The sequence below is a fragment of the Phalaenopsis equestris genome, unplaced genomic scaffold, assembly GCF_001263595.1.
Source record: "Phalaenopsis equestris unplaced genomic scaffold, ASM126359v1 Scaffold000106, whole genome shotgun sequence".
Lineage (NCBI taxonomy): Eukaryota > Viridiplantae > Streptophyta > Magnoliopsida > Asparagales > Orchidaceae > Phalaenopsis > Phalaenopsis equestris.
Window position 1 is genome coordinate 283,386 of NW_018164548.1, and position 18,219 is coordinate 301,604.

Below are 18,219 nucleotides of genomic sequence, written 5' to 3' on the forward strand. Positions count from 1 at the left end.
ATGATCATATATATATATATATATAACATTATTTAAATAAAAAGTAAATTTGTAAAGGCAGCACACACACAAATCTTATTTATTTACATCTCCCTTCGAAAATTTGGAGAAAATTTTGCTTAGAAAGATATATGTTTGAGAGTTTATTCAAAGAGTACTGGATTATATCAATACTATACCCCTATAACCTACCTGTAACCTGCAAATATATGAAAAGAGAAGCGCGAAATTTACTATAATATATAAGTAAGAGGTTACAGAGGTACAACGCAGATATAACCCTTCAATACCCTCTAAATAATCTATCTGATATATGCAACACTACGTACGCCTTATATCTTTATATCTGCAAATTTTCTCTAAAATTTGATGCCCACTAAAAAAGATAAAAATTAACCATACAACCGCCGGTGCTTTATAAAACCGCAGGCTGAAATATACCTCTAGCCTCGTCAAAGTGCGCTGGCGCGTAAGATAAACAATACGAGTGATGGAAGATGCTAACGTGAGCCAGCAGTTTCCCACGACAAACTGGAGGTTAAGTACCCTCGCCAATCACTTGACCGGCCATTCCCCGGCCATGGCTTCCGTGAATCAAAATCCCGCTCTCTCGCCGTCTCCGACTGCTGGATCCAACGGCGCCGCCGCCTCTGTGTTTGCCAGCATCTCGCAGGCCCCCGAGGATCCGATCCTCGGAGTAATCATCTTCCCTCTCTCTCTCTCTCTCTCTCTCTCTCTTTGATTAGGGATTCCATTCCGCTTTATTTAATCTCTTCTTTGAATCTGGGTTGCTTATGTGGGGAATCCTTAGGTGACGGTTGCTTACAACAAGGATCCGAGCCCCGTAAAGGTTAATTTGGGTGTTGGCGCCTATCGGACTGAGGTAAGAGTCGATGATTTATGCGAATGAGGAGGTCCCAAATCGTTTTGTTAATTTTCTGTTTGTGTTTCATATCTGTTTTTTTTTTTTTTGTAATTGAAACAGGAAGGGAGGCCGCTTGTTTTGAACGTGGTGAGGAAAGCCGAGCAGCTACTGGTCAACGATCCGTATGCATTTCTTTTTATTTTATCTTTACAATTTATGCGTTACCTAGTTATGTTTTCTTTTTTCTTTTTTCATTTTGGGGGGAATTTATTAAGGTTCAAATGGTTGGGGTAAATTGTTTCTCTGTCGAATTTCTTGTGGAATTCGTCTTTCCATTTCTTCTTTGATTCAAATTGGTTTTAACATCATTTGTTTCGTAGTCCTCCTCTAGCTTAGTTATAGTATCGGGACATCAGGCGTGTTAATGGGATGATGCTTATGTTATCCGGCTTTCTATGTACTCTACTTCCATGGTCCAAAAGTCTTTTTTTTAATGAAATCTTCTTTTGCTTGTTCTTCATTATTTTCAAATTTATGAAATGTGAGGATGGATGAAAGAGTATGGCACCGGATTTATCCCGGGATTTAAGCAGGATGACAGTCATTTTGGACAAAATAAAGCCGTGAATTTGTTATTTCCGGATTTCACCGATTTCGGCGTAAATTCGGATTTACTAAATCCTGCAAATCTGAGGATTTAAGTTAGTGGGGTGAGGATTTAAGTTAGCAATTTTTTTTTTCAGTCCAACAGCTGTAATATTTTTAAATTCCAGTAGAACTTGCCAAACAGTTTTTCATGATTTACGGGATTTAGTAAATCTATGGCTAGACAGTTTTAGGATTTAACACCTTTAGGATTTAGTAAATCCCATAAATCCAGATTTATTGGAATTACTAATTCCTATAACTTAAATCTCATTCATTTGCAGTTGGTATTTTGTTTGTAATTTTTGTTTCAATCAAAAGTATTACTTGCCGCCAATATTAACTAGGACATTGTTTTTATTATGTTCTACTGATTTTTACTAGGGCGCGTGTTAAGGAGTATCTCCCCATCACAGGATTGTCGGATTTCAATAAATTAAGTGCTAAGCTTATATTTGGAGCCGGCAGGTAAGTGCTCGCTTGTTTCAAAAAATATAATCTACAATTAGAGGTTCTTTTGGTGTTTAAAAATTATATACTCATGCTCTTGTCAAATGGTGAAGAATTATATGAAGCTCATTCAATGGGAGACTCCTTATTAGGGAATTTTCATTATAAAAGAGATTTTTGCAGAAGTTAATTAGTTATTGCTTTTCTTTTGATTTACAAAGCATAAGGTGCAGCAGATAAACAAATAGTATTGTTAGGACTCAGGACCTATCTTTATACTGACCATTTTAGAGATTTGAAGTTCCAGGTGGTAATCGGATCTTTGAAAGATAATTTTATTTAGAAGGAGCAAGTAGCCTTTTTAGTGGATTTTTTTTATTTATGTCTCCAAGTAATTCTCTTTCTGAGGGAGTAAACTGTTTTTACGTTGGTGGCTTTGATTTATTTTAGAGTTAAATTTTAGGAATACATAGAATACCGGAATGATTTGAGTGAATCTTCTATCTAAGAAAGTTCCTAAACATATTTTTATTATTTAGACCGTCTTAAAACTTAGATTTTTTGATTGCTTGCATTATTGGCTATGGAATAGCTGGCCAAATTTTGTTTTCTTGAAATCTACATTGCTTCTATTTTCCTTCGGATCAAGTTTGTTCTTCTTCTTTCTACACTTTTTACTTCATATGCATTCACTCTACAATCACATAAATTAATCATTGGTTAAATATCGACAGTATTTTATGTACTATCTTATTTCCATGCATTTAGCAGGTATTCTACTACAAGATTTTAGTTCAATATTGATTCTAAAATAAACAAAGCAAACATGCAAAATACTTTTCTTAGCTTATGTTGTCTAAATTTGTATAATTATTATTTGTACTCCTCCCATTCCTGCATGAAGTTGGACTTGATATTTTGCTAAGGTTATTGCGTTTTGCAAACAGCCCTGCCATTCAGGAAAATAGAGTGGCTACAGTGCAATGCTTATCAGGTACTGGATCATTGAGGGTTGGAGGAGAATTTCTAGCAAGGCATTACCATGAAGTGGGTTCTTTCCGTTAAAAACTAAGTATTATTTTTTATTATGGTAATTTTGGTGTAATTTAACAGTTCTATTAAAATTTCATTCCTTTATTCTAGAGAACTATCTACATTCCCCAGCCAACATGGGGAAACCATCCAAAAGTTTTCACATTGGCTGGCTTGGCTGTCAAGTACTATCGTTATTATGACCCAGCAACACGAGGGCTGAATTTTCATGGTAGGAGTGACAAAATTCTTTCCTTATTGAGTATATTATTTAATTTTATTGGTCTATCATTTGAAGTTTATTTTTGTTTTTTCTCTTTTCTTTAACAACAAATGATTGAGTACCATGCAAGCAATGTATGGGTAAGAAGAATTTACTGAAGATATAGTCTAATCGAAATGATTTGAAATGTAAATCCATACTTGTATCTAAAATGTGAAATGTGATTTTCCTACTTTATGGCCACATTCTTTCAATTTTAAAAATAATCTCGGTCATCACATCTAAATGGATAATTGAATTCCAATGGTTAACTAGAATTATAGGAATAGAAATTCACAATATCAAGTTGATTTAATGAATGCATCATGTATTTATTAATTATAAAAAGAGTCATGAAAATATCGTGTTAAATGTTTTGATTAGTGTCTCTTGGTTAGTTTGTTCATAAATTCTCAAATTTTTTTTGCAACTCAAATGCCCATGAAGCCTCTAGATACTGATGATATCATTTTGGAATGATAAGCTATTTGAGCAAAAGAACCATTCAAATCTCTAATTTCATTCTAGCATATTTCACTTATATTTTCTTTATTTTATAGTTATTTTGTAACCAAAAGCAAATGCTTTTAAACTCAAGTTTATTATATCTTCAAATTATTTATTTTCGGGTGTTATTTCGTTTCTTCTCGTAGCCTGGTTTTAGACTTTTAGATGTGGTATAATCAATTTTTAAATGTAAATTCGTATCAACAATTACACGGAAATGTGGTGGCAAGAGAACACTTCTTCAAAATGATTCAATTGTTTCTTAAAATAATTTATATAGTTATCATTAATAAATTTTTTTTATATATGATAAAAAAGTGCGTACTTCTTATGCATTATCTATTGCTTTAGTACCATCCGATTGTTACCATATAATTTCAACTACCAAATATTCGAACTCTCTAAAGGTCTTATATCTTATATTAATACTATCTTTTGTATATATATATATATACATATATATATATTTCTTGCTTAATGTAAGCAAGTAAGCTAGCTTTTTTGTTGAACAATAATGTATATTCTAAAATTGAATGATGAATTTTACTAAAGAATTAATGCTTGTGTTTGAAGTTGGTCTTTATTCAAATGATATTGGAAAAAAGTACTGGCTATCTTGGATTTAAGTATAACTTTGTTTGATGAATTTATGCTTGTGAAGTTAGGAATGCAATTCTCACTAATAACCAAGTAAATTATCTTTTTCATCAAATTGAATTTAGCGAATAAATCTTGGTTTGTATTTACATCTGATCAATTTAATCACCAAGCAATTTCTAAAACCGACTTATTTTTTAAATTTTATATAATTCAATTTCACAGAATGGGTTTTGCGGATTATTACATTTTTTTCATATTTATCAGGCTAGCATGCTCTTCTTCATGGTTTTCTTTCTGAAAAATTTTGGGCAGGCCTCCTGGAAGATCTCGGTTCTGCACCTACTGGAGCCATAGTGCTCCTACATGCATGTGCCCATAACCCAACCGGTGTCGATCCCACCCTCGAGCAATGGGAGCAGATCAGACAGCTGATGAGATCAAAGGAATTGCTACCTTTCTTTGACAGCGCTTATCAGGTAAATATGGGCATATGCACAACAAAAGTTTATTAGATTTTTTTTAGAGGCATTTACATAAATACCACCCAGGTCCTAAGTGTTTACATATTTGACACCTAACTTAACTTTTTTGTATTTATATCACCTAAATCTCTCACATCACATAAAAAATACCAGCATTTTCATTTTTAAAAAGTGAAATGCATCTTTTCATTCATAGGTAAGATGGCATGTGTGTAAAAATTGAAGTTTAGGTGTTAGATATGCAAATACATAGTAATTAAGTGGTATGCCCGTAAATCTTAAATATATTGGTCAAAAGTCAAGCACGTTGCTGATAATTTATCTGTTTCTCTGGATGATACTGGTTAATCATCATGACTTAATTACTGGATATGATGATCATAAAAGCTTTTGAAACTTTCAAACTCAATGTAACTATTTATTCAAATCTTCCTATGGATTTGCAATCTTCCAATGTGGCTCCAATATTTTTTAAAGCATTATTTTGACAGCTCTCTTTATGTGATATTACATTATTAATCATTTTAAGCTGGTTATGACCAACGCTTGCATGCTTTTTATAATTTGCATGGCACGGTATTTTATTTGCTCGGTTTGCTTCTTTACTTTTGAGTGTCTTATGTAAGATCTTTTCTAGGGTTTTGCAAGTGGAAGTCTTGACGCTGATGCTCAGTCTGTTCGCATCTTTGTTGCCGATGGTGGCGAATGCCTTGCCGCTCAAAGCTATGCCAAGAACATGGGCCTGTATGGAGAACGTGTTGGCGCACTGAGCATTGTAAGAGGCTTCTTCCATCGAGAAATCGATTGGATTGTTGATTGTTTACCTTGAAAGTGCTATTGTGCTATTTCTAACTCCTATATGCTAAATTTTGCATCTTTGTGAATATGCAAATGTACAATACCACATCTTTTCAAATTATAAGGAGAAACATCAAATCCGTGCTCACTCGACAACGCACACATGCACACCTTTTGTATTGCCTGTTTCAACGACACCAGTATGGTATAATTGCTATTTGCTTGAAGGGATATTTAAATACATAGCACACAATTCTCATTTCTTTACCTATGTCACACCTAAACTTTCATATTTACACACAGGTGTCTTTAATATCACATCAAAAATTCTACTATTACAACTTTTTAAAAGTTAAATACACATTTTCATGCATGAGTATAAAACACCAAAGTGCCATGTATGTAAATTTTGAAGTTTAGGTGTGAGATATGTAAGTACAAGAATTGTTTGCTATGTATGTAAATTACCCTTGCCATTAATGTGCTTGGGTGATTCTGTAAAACTGAGAAATTGAGAGTTGGAAACTTTCCCGTTTGTGTGTTTACGTCAAGCTTCCATTTTTTTCCTTGCAGGTGTGCAAATCTTCTGATGTGGCAGTCAGAGTTGAGAGTCAGGTGAAACTTGTAATCAGGCCTATGTATTCAAACCCTCCTATACATGGTGCATCTATAGTGGCGACAATTCTGAAAAACAGGTAAAGGATCTTCTTCAATTATCGCACTGGTGTGATTTGGGTTTGAAAGTTGGATATCTTTTGCAGCTCTTATTTATTTTGGGTGTATTGAAGGAAACTGACCCAAATTAATCTAATTTTTTATTTTTTGATAATTGTGCCTGCATAAATGCCTTGTGAATAAACAAAAAAATGACATTTTATTAGTAGCGTGAATGAGGTTAAACATATGCTGTCAAACAAATTTGTGAGAATGACTGAACTGCTTTTACTTTTAGTTGAAGCATGCATAAGACTAATTTCTTGAACCTAAAAACTTAATACTCTGACTCGTATGTAGTATAAGAATAGGCTACGATTTTGAACCAGATTTAAGCTTTGTTTGTTTGGGTTTCTTTTCTAAAAATTTGCTTAAAAACTGTGATTTATATTAGAAAAAGTGTTTTAAACGTATGAAGAACTCACAATTTAGGTTTCATTTGGTGGAGCTTCGGTTTTTACAAAACTTTGTTCAAAATGTGGTTTTTAAAAAACCGCATTTTAAAGCTATTGGTAAATAGCAGCTCGATATGAAAACAAATAATTTTTTTAAAAACGTTTTTATAAAAGAATCACAACCAAACAAACAAAAAATAAATGACTTTCTAACTCTCTGTAGGACAGAAAGCACTAAAAAAACTCTTCTAATCGAGACCTTAGAATAATTACAAAATGGTGTTTTGTTAAAGCACTTCTAGAAAAGTATTATAGCCCAACCATTTACAATATATATATATATTTCAATTTTCTAAGATGACAAAAGCTATCAAAATGCTAATTCAAACAAAGCCTTAGTGTCCGAGCCCACTTTCAAGGAAAAAGCTTATAGCTTGAGTGAAATGGAGAGGCCAAATACGCAAAGAAAGAACAATAGTATTATTTTTATGCGTTCTTACTGTTTTATAATATAATAAAACACATATAGTATTTTCTCAATGCCTTCTTTTTTTTAATTTTCGTTTGATATCTTTAGTAGCATTTATTTCTTCTTCCTGCATCCCCCTTGAATCTCTTATATTAACTTTAGCAAATATGCAATTTTGGCTTTGAACTTTTTCAGTGAGATGTACAATGAATGGATGGTTGAGTTGAAAATGATGGCTGATCGTATAATCAGCATGCGTAAACAGCTGTTTGACACCCTGCATGAACGAGGTAAATAAAATTCTTTCCCTTTTTTGCTGACAGAAATCTGCATGAACGAGGTAAATAAAATTCTTTCCCTTTTTTGCTGATAGAAATCATGTTTGAAGCAATTTTTATTATGTTCTTTCGTGTGATTGGGACCCAAAGGAATGCAAATTATTTAAGTGGGTGGACCATCTAGCATATTTATTTTAAACTGTTCTTTCATTTGACAATGTAACAAGTAATGATTAAGCAGAAACAATCGAGGAGGTGACTCCTATAATCACTTCATTTGAGAAGAAAGAGGCGAGGTGCTCATCTTTGTCACATAAAATTATTGTCTTAAAAACAATTAGATATCATCCTTATTGGAATTTTCTTACAGAACTTAAAACACAACAATTACTCCTTATTGATCACATGATGCTTGTGTTATACCAATACAACTCATCCAGTTTCCACAATAAAAAAATTTGAAACGCAACAATTGTTGGACCATCTAGCATATTTATTCATATTTATGGTAGTATGAGAATTTGATAAATCGAGTGAATGAAATGTTTGCAATAGTATAAACTAATAGCTTAAGATCACAAAATAATTTTTTTAACAAATAATTTACTATATGTACAAGGCACTTACGAAAAATATAGTGGTATAAGAAAAATGATGGTGAGTGATTTTGCTGCCCTCTGCAATGAAGAGGAGGAACACAGTGAAAATAATAAATTTTAATTCTAGAACTTAAATGAGAAAAGGTCCAAATGAGGAACTAGCAAAAAAGGCTGGATTCTTTTCCTCTTTCTATAAGGATGTATCTTGGTGTATACTTTTTTTCTGATGATAACCATCTTATGGATAAGACCAGAGAAAGGGATCAGGAAATACTTAAATTATGAAGGTCTACATTGGAGTGTAAAGGCCTTTTTTTGAGTCGATCTAATATTGAATACATGAAATCTAATTTTAGTATTAGTAGCTCTAGTGGCGGAGTTGTAACTATGTGTGATCAACTTATTAAAAAGTGTGAAAGCTTTAGATATCTCGAGTCTATTTTTCAATTTGATGGTGATATAGATAGGTATGTTATTAATAAAATTCAGCTTCGTTGGTTGAAGTGGAGGAATGCATCGGACCTATTGTGCGATATAAAAGTACCACATGGACAAAGGAAAATTTTATAAGATTGTGCTAAGACCTGAGAGACCTGCAATGCTTTATGACACAGAATGTTGGCCTATAAAAGATAAGCATAAAACAAATTTAAGTGTTGCTGAGATGAGAATGCTTAGGTGGTGAGTGGTTTGACACTTAGAGACAAAATACAAAACAAATCTATCTGTGAAAGGGTTGGTATAGCTCCAGTGGCAAACAAGATTAGAAAGAGTTGTCTTAGATGGTTTGGTCGCATTAAACAACAACCATCTAATGACTCGATTAAAAGAGTCGATGTTTTAAATTTGATTTATGTTAAGAAAGACAGAAGTATACCTAAAAGGACTTGGGCATATTTTATAAAAAAAATGATCTTAATCTGTTAGAATTAAATGAAAATATGACACTCAATAGTAGGGTTGTCAAAACGACTTGTTCGCGAACAACTTGTGTTCGGTTCGTTAAGTAGCTTGTGTTCGATTCGTTCATTAAGCAAACGAGCCAAACACGAATATTTTTTTTTTGCTCGATATACAAATGAGCCGAACACAAATAAAATCTTGTTTATTCGTGTTCGACTCATTTTGGCTCGAATATGTATATATATATATATATACATATATATAATTGATTAGTATTATTTTTAAATAGTTTAATTTACTATAAGGCTACAAAGATTTATATTCAATTAAAATTATAATTTAGAAAATAGAATAAATATATATTAAATTCTATTTAAATGAATATTTTAATATAAATAATAAGATTTAAATATCACTCATATTCTTAACATGTTGCGGTTGTGTAACTAGGGCTATCAAAACAACTCATTGTTTGCAAACAGCTCGTGTACGGCTCAGAAAGCAATGAGCCAAACACGAGTAAATTTTCTGATCTCCATATATAAATGAGTTGAACATGAACTGTGGTATTTATCAACAAGCCGAACACGAACTGAGCCTAGGCTCACTAAAGCTTGGCTCTTTTACACCCCTACTCAATAGGACACAATGGAAAAAAAAGATTAATGTAGTCGATCCTACTCAGTGGGATAAAAAGTTGTTGTTCTTGTTGTATGAATATGAATATAAGTTTAATATAATTTTTTTTTTCTTATGTCATTGAACTTATTTGTTACTACTTATTAATATTATTTCATTGTAAAAAAAATTTACTTATAACTTATATATTATTTTATTTATTTTCTATAAACTAGTTAGAAGTTAATTTGATACTTATTGAATTATTTATTTATTTAGCTTTGTAAAATTATTTAATAATTTTTTTTACAAAAAATCAAGTACTAATTTGAATTTTTAGCTAATTTACTAGCTTGATTTATATAAAAAATCAAGTACAAATTAAGTTTTTTCTATGAAAAATCGTGTTCTGATTAAAATTTTTTGCTTGTAGTTAATATAAAAAATCAAGTACCTAATAGAAGCATTTACATACATAGCACAAAATTTTTATGTATTTACATATCTTTCATTTAAACTTTCATGTTTACACACATCACACTTAAATCCTTAATGTCACATCAAATATAGCACTTTTATACCTTTCAATATATGTGATTTGAACTCGTGATTTAACGGTGGGAAACTACACCCTCAATCACTATGTCGCGGATAAGTGTACGTCAAATACTCTTCATGAATAGTGTAAAGCACCAAAATGTTATGTATGTAAATGTAAGTGTTTAAGTATGTGATATATAAATACATAAGAATTGTGTGTTAGGTATGTACATTTTTCTGAATATAAACAAGTACAAATCAAATATGAACATCAAAAGTTTAAGCAAGCCAAGTATTAAAAAATATGTGAAAGCTCGTCTCAAGCTTGAATTGCTTTTGTTTTGACCAAGTCAAGTCTAATTCATGTCATACTCCGTTGGTAACTTCGTAACAAAACTTCCAAAGAGCTCAAACGAGGATGAAGCCTCCATTAGAAGCAACGATGCTTGTCGTAGTAGAAGAGGTTTTCAGCAATGATGAGATCACCGACAGGAGATTGGCTCGGCTCGAGATCAACATTGGCATCGTTCGAAAGTTATAAGCAGATATATCGGGACAGTGTTGGGGAAAGTGTTTTAAAAACATGCAAAATAACATTTTTGTGTTTTTGTGCTTTTGGAAACTATTTAAAAATGACACTTAAAAAAAAAGCATAAAAAGTGCATTTTTTTTCTGTTTTTCGAAAACAAAAATAATAAGCATGAAACAAAAAACGCTTCCAAACAGTCCCTGAGCATATCTAAATCTAGTTTGCTAAATGTTTCCTTTGATCGTACAGACTATAATGCATGCCATGCATCACTAATATTATGAGGCGCTGACTAAGTTGCTTAAACGAATCACGCAAGTACCTAATCATTGTGATGAACAAACTAAACTAAGAAAAGTTGCGTCAGCTGCACTGGAGATTTTTTAAATTTTCTTGTTGGTGCATTTACTTCGATACCATCCAATTCTTATTGTTTACATAAATAACGCCTAAACTTTACTTTTACATTTATACCGCTCATCACTTCAACTTTTAGACCTCTTCATACATCAATAAGATGACCTATATATGTAAATACATAGGAATCGATTGGCATGCATGTAAATCTTACAATTTGTTATGGCCATAGTTAGAAATATCTGACCCTTCATCTGTTCTCATACTAGCTCTCTATGGTTACAGGTACACCAGGTGATTGGAGTCACATTGTCAAGCAGATTGGAATGTTTACCTTCACAGGCCTTAACAGTGAGCAAGTCGCTTTCATGACCAGGGAATATCACATTTATATGACTTCTGATGGGTAATGACCAATCTATCTCTTTATAGTTTATACTTACGTGCATGGCTCGCAAGCTGAGCTCGAGGAGTTACTGAGCAAAGTTTAAGCTAGCCCCAACTTGACTCATTAGTTCAAGAGCCAGCTCGCTTAAAAGATATTAGGAAAGTTACTATTGCTTTTGTTATTGGCTTGCAGGAGGATCAGTATGGCTGGTTTGAGCTCAAAAACAGTTCCTCATCTCGCAGATGCTATTCATGCTGCTGTTACTCGTATCAACTAATTGACACAATGATTTTGCCTGTAAAATTCGCCTCCATCTATTTGTGATAGCTACGGTTAACATTAAGTACAATATATTTATAAAATAAATTTGTCAACGCTTTGGGGGGCTGTAATGCTACTGTTCGTGAACACTTCTTGTGTTCTAAATGAGTTATGTTGGCTTGAATGAATTAATTTAATTTTCAGTTTTTTTTTTTTTCTTCTTGTAAGAATTTGAAAAGCTGCATGTGCATCACATTCATCATATACTTATAATGGTGTTGACTTTGTTTGTCATTTAGCCTTGATATATTTTTCAAAATGATGGCTTGTTGGGTCTTATTTGGATTATTTTTTTTAATATTTTGTGTATTCTTATTTTTTGCTTTAAAAAATGCATTTATTTTTATAAAATTTCAAAAATAATTATAAAGTATTTTGAGTAAATTTTAAAATATACTTGTTTTATTTTGAATTAAAATATAAATAAAAAATAAAATAAAAAGTGATTCCATAGAAGAAGCTGTCTGGGATCTCACTGTTCTTTTTATTTTTTATCTTTATTTTATTTATATTCTGTTTAAAAAGAAATAAGAGGTTTTTACTTTTATTTAATTTAAAATGGATTTAACTTATATGGTGATCAGAGCAGCGGCAGTGAAAGCCTTGAAATAGTAAAAAAATATGTTTTAAATATTTTTAAAATAAATTGTTTTATTTTAAAATAAAATAATAAATAAATAAAAAAATAGGCTCTTATGATAAAATAAAAAATAAAATTAATCTCAAATGAGCTCTTCAAAAAATTGAGTTGGAAGATTTATTTGTTTAAATAAATTGTTTAGTGTTGACGAGTTTTAACTCAATTTTATTTTCTTATTTTTCTCATCTAAATTCAGAAAATATTTATTTCAAATGGAGAATAAAATAACAGATGAAGCTGTGTGTCATCCACAAGCATTGAACAATTAGATCCTTAGAAGAACTGTAAAATTATTTTAAGAGATTGACAAATCATTTTGTTGAACGCCCAAGGAAATCAGATGAGAATGAGGGGAAGTAGGAGAAAGAGGGCCACAACTAATGCTAAGTCTCAGGAGAAAGATTCAATAGTCTTTTCTTGTGAAAATGACCCTCTTATTTACAGCTCAGAAGGATGTCTAATAAATTACACTATTTTCTCTCACTTAATGAGAATGTTACAATGAATTTATGAGTCATTACACTTTTACATATTTTTTAACTGATTTCGACATCTTTTGACCTTGATAATTACTATTGGTGTTGTTGTGTAATTGTAATTGTCACTGACATCATTTCATATTCATAACTACTCGACTTGGTCGTACAATTTTAGTTCGGTTGAACAAAAGTATTCAACCAAACGACAGATCTTCAGTCAACTTTTTCGAGTGAATCCAGCATGAAGGCTATTATCCTCAAGAAGGGTTATTCCATCAGACAAAGGGTGCATCACCGCAATCTGATAGAGAACTTTCTTTCGGTCGATAAATCTATATAGAAAACTAGTTGAGAGTTCTGCTAATCTATCGTTGATCTTTGGAATGCTTTTGTAACTGTTAAGTTGTCATCGGCGTTCTTTGGATTAGATGAATTTTAATTATATCGGGCAATGATTTGACCAACTGAAATGATGCTGGATAGCTCGATCTTTTACTGCTTTCACAGTGTTATCCATTGAATCTCCTCAAGGATCTTGCAGTCACATTTCTGATGTACCTATTTAGTTCCATGATTCACTTCTATGAAAGTGACAACTACCATAAGAGTAAGAGAATTAAATGAAATGATTGCTTATTTAATGAGTAATAAACAATACCAATAATTATATTCTCTGGATTTTCATGTTGCTTGTCCCTATAGATAAGGTGCGAACAACGCTTCCCTTCTAAATTTATGAAATTTTTTTTCCTTTCAATCGTTTGTACCTGAGGATGAGAATATCGGGTGCAAAAAAACTGTGAATGAGGAAGCACTAATGAGGGCCTTCAAGCTTCCTAGTTATGAGATTCACCCTTCAGGGGGCTAGAAGAAAAGAAAACCAGAGAGATCTTAACTAGCTCTGAAGAAGAAATCTTCACAAGAGGGTCGGCCGACTAAGAATAGGTCGAAAGATAGAGAAACAAACAACTGATAACAAACAAAATGTCGAAGGGACCAAACTTGAGGGGTCCAATTTGATGAAGCAGGCGGTGACAAAGAAGCAGAGGGTAGAGGAGATTATTGGATCTTCTGACTCGCCACATCTATTAGAGGTGGGGAGCTGGACAAGAATTCACATCACAAATGCATCTATCTTGGCTCTTGATGTACTTCTCTAGCAACTGACCCAACTGATGCCTTTAGAACAGAAGCCTGCAAAGGTGGTCATACAAGCTCTGCCTTGGTCTTTGGTCAACGAGGCAGTTCAGAGTGATGTTCCTTCGTTTATCGGGGAGTCTCCGTACATTAGATTGTGGGATTGATTGGTTAATTTTCTTCCTTGTTTGATTTTTTTTGTCCACTCTAACGCCCTATTATACTGTTGTAGATGAAGTCCTAAGAATTGTCAACTCCTGGCATAAGGGGTCGGGCAACCTCCTGCACTGTAGGCACTTGGTGAACCTTCTACCCGTATTACAACTAAAGAAATGCCCGACCATCTGTCACCTTCTGCTGACCTGAATCAAGAAATGGAAGGTAGGCGGGCTCCGAAGAGTCACTGGAGCGACACATGAATAAAACCGCGAACTCTTTTTGCATGGACAACAGGTCTTCATAGTGAAAATATTACATCAGATTTGAAGACGGAGTTGATAGTCCTCTATGCAAATATGAAGACTCTTCGAGCTAAGTTGGCGAGTCTTTGAGGTGAGCTAATGGAGGTTCAGGAGGCTAGTTTGATCTCTCATGTCCAAGCAAAAGAGGAGAGGATATAAAAGTATAAGTTTGGTGGGCGTGATTCGTACTCTAGTTTGGTAAGTCGAGGCCTGGTGTTGTTTGAAGCGGCAGACGAACAAGCTGTAATGTATTTTTTATTATGAATAAAATTCTATCTTTTGCCCAATTTTCAAGGTTTTAATAATTGTGCATCCTCAATTTTTACACCGACATGATGTATTTTTTGAAATCTAATGTACATTTTTGGGACATTTCAACTTCCTTATGTACCCTATACATAGGGTTGATCGGAGAGTACATAAAAAACTTTCATTTTTCACTTTTCTTTCCTTAAGGTTGGTTTCACTCAGAGCTTGATGGCTTTAAGATATTCTCTCTAGATGTTCGGTTTGATAAGGTTGACCGAAGGTCTACTTCAATGGATTTTGACAGTGAGTTGCTAGCCGATACTTGCATGTATGACTCTAAGTGTCGGTATAACATAGGTAGATGTGGAATTTCGTGCTACTAACTTTCTGAGGGGTGACCTAATCTTTTATCGGGACCAATTTTGGTGAGGGATTAGGCTGCCTTTTCACAGAGCTTCAATCAAGCTTCAACCATTATGAAGTGATCCCGACCAAGATTAAGCAAAACTCTATTATGGTAGTCATGACCTATGTGATTTATTTGCGTCGGATGGAGGTCTCATGTTCCCAAGGGTTATTCTCCCAAATGTTCATCTTTATGGTAGAACCAGATGGTACATCATTTTTGGATCAACTTAAAAATTTAATTTGATCGACTATGAGAACAAGATAAATGACAGTAAGAATTAGTTCTTAAGGGGTAGTTGCAATGACTGAGGCATTGCGACTATAAGGACTAGTGGCACATACAAGAAGAAAAAGGGGGGTTTTCTCCAAATTAAAGCACTCAAATTGGACATCATTTGTAAGTAATTATCATTTGTTCAATACACTGGCCCTCTAACTGTTAATCAGGTGATGAACTCGAGCGAATATGGTCTGATGACCCAGAGATGTGGGCTGCCTTTGATGAGGCAGAAGAGAAGCAACTGGACAAGGCTGCCCGACTTTCATAAGAGCTAAGGAAAAGAAAGATAGCGGGTGGATCTCCTCTAAGAGGGACAAACAAAAAAGCAAGGGAAGGTGATCAGATGAGGGGCATGGTTCTAGGTTTGGATTTAGTACATTCACTCTTTAAAGTCTCAATAATTATTCAAAACAAGATTACTAGTAAGTTGATTTTAATCGAACAAAAACCTACTTTGATGAATTTAAGTCAGCATGAAGAAGAACCAACTTCTTTCTTTCTATCAGAGACTAGGGATTCTTTAGAGTACTGATCCCAACTATTTATATGCAACAATATAATAATGTCTTTGATTATATTTTTCACTTATATTTCCTTACTTTGTAATAGTACCAAAAACTTGATCTTGGAGAAAATAAGAATTTAACTTTTTAAATTTATATATATATTGGGATACTACGCAAGTATACATATCGTTATCAAGTAATATAGGACTTTTTGATTAAGACCTGAATGTCGAACCCACGAGAATTTCACAATATGCATTATTAAACAACAAACTTTCTATTTTAAAAAGACAATTACTTAAACTATACAATTACTTAAACTATAGATGCTTAAACTATAGATGTTTTACAGTAATTAAAATTCAAATCTTTTTTGTATTTTTTATACTTTGACAAAACAATAAAAACTTCTAAAGATAACTTAAGTTTATGTTATATTTTTGGTAAAAGAGAAGTACTTAATATGAAATATATTTTGCCTTATCATGAATCAGTAATAAGTATAGGAATTCAGTTGTGGAAGTATTCAAATTGTGTTGTGTCAAATATCAGCAATATTATTCTTTACCCTTACTAGAGATGCTATAAAGAACATTGGCTAATTTAAAGTTTGAATAGTTCTGAAGACCGGCAGGGAAAATACCAGCTCTCACTCTAGAGTTTCCTCGATTCCCTCCACCTGGGGGCAAACATCTCGTATCAGAACCTAAAATAATAAACTAAGTTGGGGGCTTTAGCTTATCACTCTTAAGTCCTCTAACTCTACACCCTTCAAAGATTATTTTCCTATTTATTTGCACTCAATCATATGAACTACATTCTCATTCATATAATCTCGTATGATTCTTTCCAATTGTTGACTGAGACAATACCCGCCCGTTTCTTACATGTTCTCACAACAAATTTTAACATCTAGATATGCAGATCAAGAAGTAAATGAAGTACATAGAATTAAATCATCACAACTTCTTCCAACATTAAAGATTAATACTCTCCATAACTTCCATCCAACACTTTAATTATTTATCATTTTAAGGAGAAAGATAAAGAAAACTACTCAGAATTCATGGAGAAAATAAAACCACATTTTAGTTTAAAAGTAAAAATCATTGTTAAACCAACAAGAAGTCTCGATTAAAACCAAAAGTAGTTTAAAAATAAATATAAAAACTTATCTCAAATCCTCCACCAAACTCTTGAAGTTCCTTTGAATATCTTCTCTTTTACAACACTCTTAACTTTCACAATAAAACTAAAAGAAAAAAAGGATAAAGTAAATTTGTGGTGCCTAAAAATCTCTCCAAAAGAACTTCTCAGGACTCTCCCTTTTCAAGCACACTTCTAAAAGTCTCAACTTCCTTCTTTTATAAATTTTCAAGAGGTGTTTTGGTAACTCTTCAAAATCTGTCCAAATTCGATGTATTCTCCAAGGGATGCCTCCTTTCACAAGTCTTTTAATAATATTTTCATTTCTAGTGGTCATAACCACCCTCTTTTGCCAATAGGTGCCTCAAATGTCCCTTCAAAATTTGGCAAATGAATTAAACCGTCAAATAACTGCCTCTGGCGCTTAGGCGCAACCTTCTCTGTTTCACCAGCGCTTAAGTGTCGGATCTGGCGCTTAGGTGCCAATACTCTTTTACACCATTTTTACATTTCTGCTCCAAATTTGATCATTTTTCACTCTTTTTAGCATTTTTCACCTGTTTACTTGTACCTGAAAGAAAAACACACAAATACCTTCCATTAAAGCATAGTATCTCAAAAATAGGTATAAAAATATGTCCAAAAATATTATATATGTTACGTGTATCAAAATCCCCCAAACATAAAATGTTAATTGTCCTCAAGTGACACTTCAATCTTTAAAAACTAAATAAGTATGATATGTATATGTGTTTCTTTAGGAGTTACTAAAATTTAGATCTATAAGTTATGGTAGTCCAATTTAGAAAAAAATATTTAGTAAATGAGACTAACTTAAAGTTTAAAAATTTTTAATTTTAAGAAATATAAAAATATGAGTTTCTATCTAATTCATAAATATTCTAGATTTTCTAAATATAAAATTTAGTCCTCCTTTTATTATCTCTACTTAAAAATATTTATTAAGAATAATCTTACTTACCATATTATTTCCTTAAGCGTAAGAGTTTCTTGAGTCTTATACTTTAAAAAGATCAAATGTGGAACCAATTTTTGATTAGGCACTAATTCTCAAGCTTCTCCTCCCTTTTCATTCCCTCCCCCGAGCTTAAATTTTTACAAGATTAAATAGTTTAGCAGCAGAATCATATAAGCAGGAAT

The 18,219-nt window shown here is 32.7% G+C and overlaps 1 protein-coding gene across 1 annotated transcript; it reads left to right on the forward strand.

Annotated features, from left to right (window-relative positions):
- Positions 1 to 433: 433 nt before the first annotated feature.
- On the forward strand, positions 434 to 11,909 carry LOC110020645 (aspartate aminotransferase, cytoplasmic). The gene is made up of 12 exons (XM_020718817.1): positions 434 to 697; positions 812 to 883; positions 986 to 1,047; positions 1,895 to 1,978; positions 2,908 to 3,007; positions 3,104 to 3,224; positions 4,674 to 4,837; positions 5,481 to 5,618; positions 6,215 to 6,336; positions 7,415 to 7,509; positions 11,329 to 11,449; positions 11,624 to 11,909. Exons 1-12 carry the CDS (start codon positions 491 to 493, stop codon positions 11,706 to 11,708), a joined length of 1,371 nt encoding a protein of 456 aa, XP_020574476.1. The 5' UTR covers positions 434 to 490; the 3' UTR covers positions 11,709 to 11,909.
- The last annotated feature ends 6,310 nt before the right edge of the window (positions 11,910 to 18,219 follow it).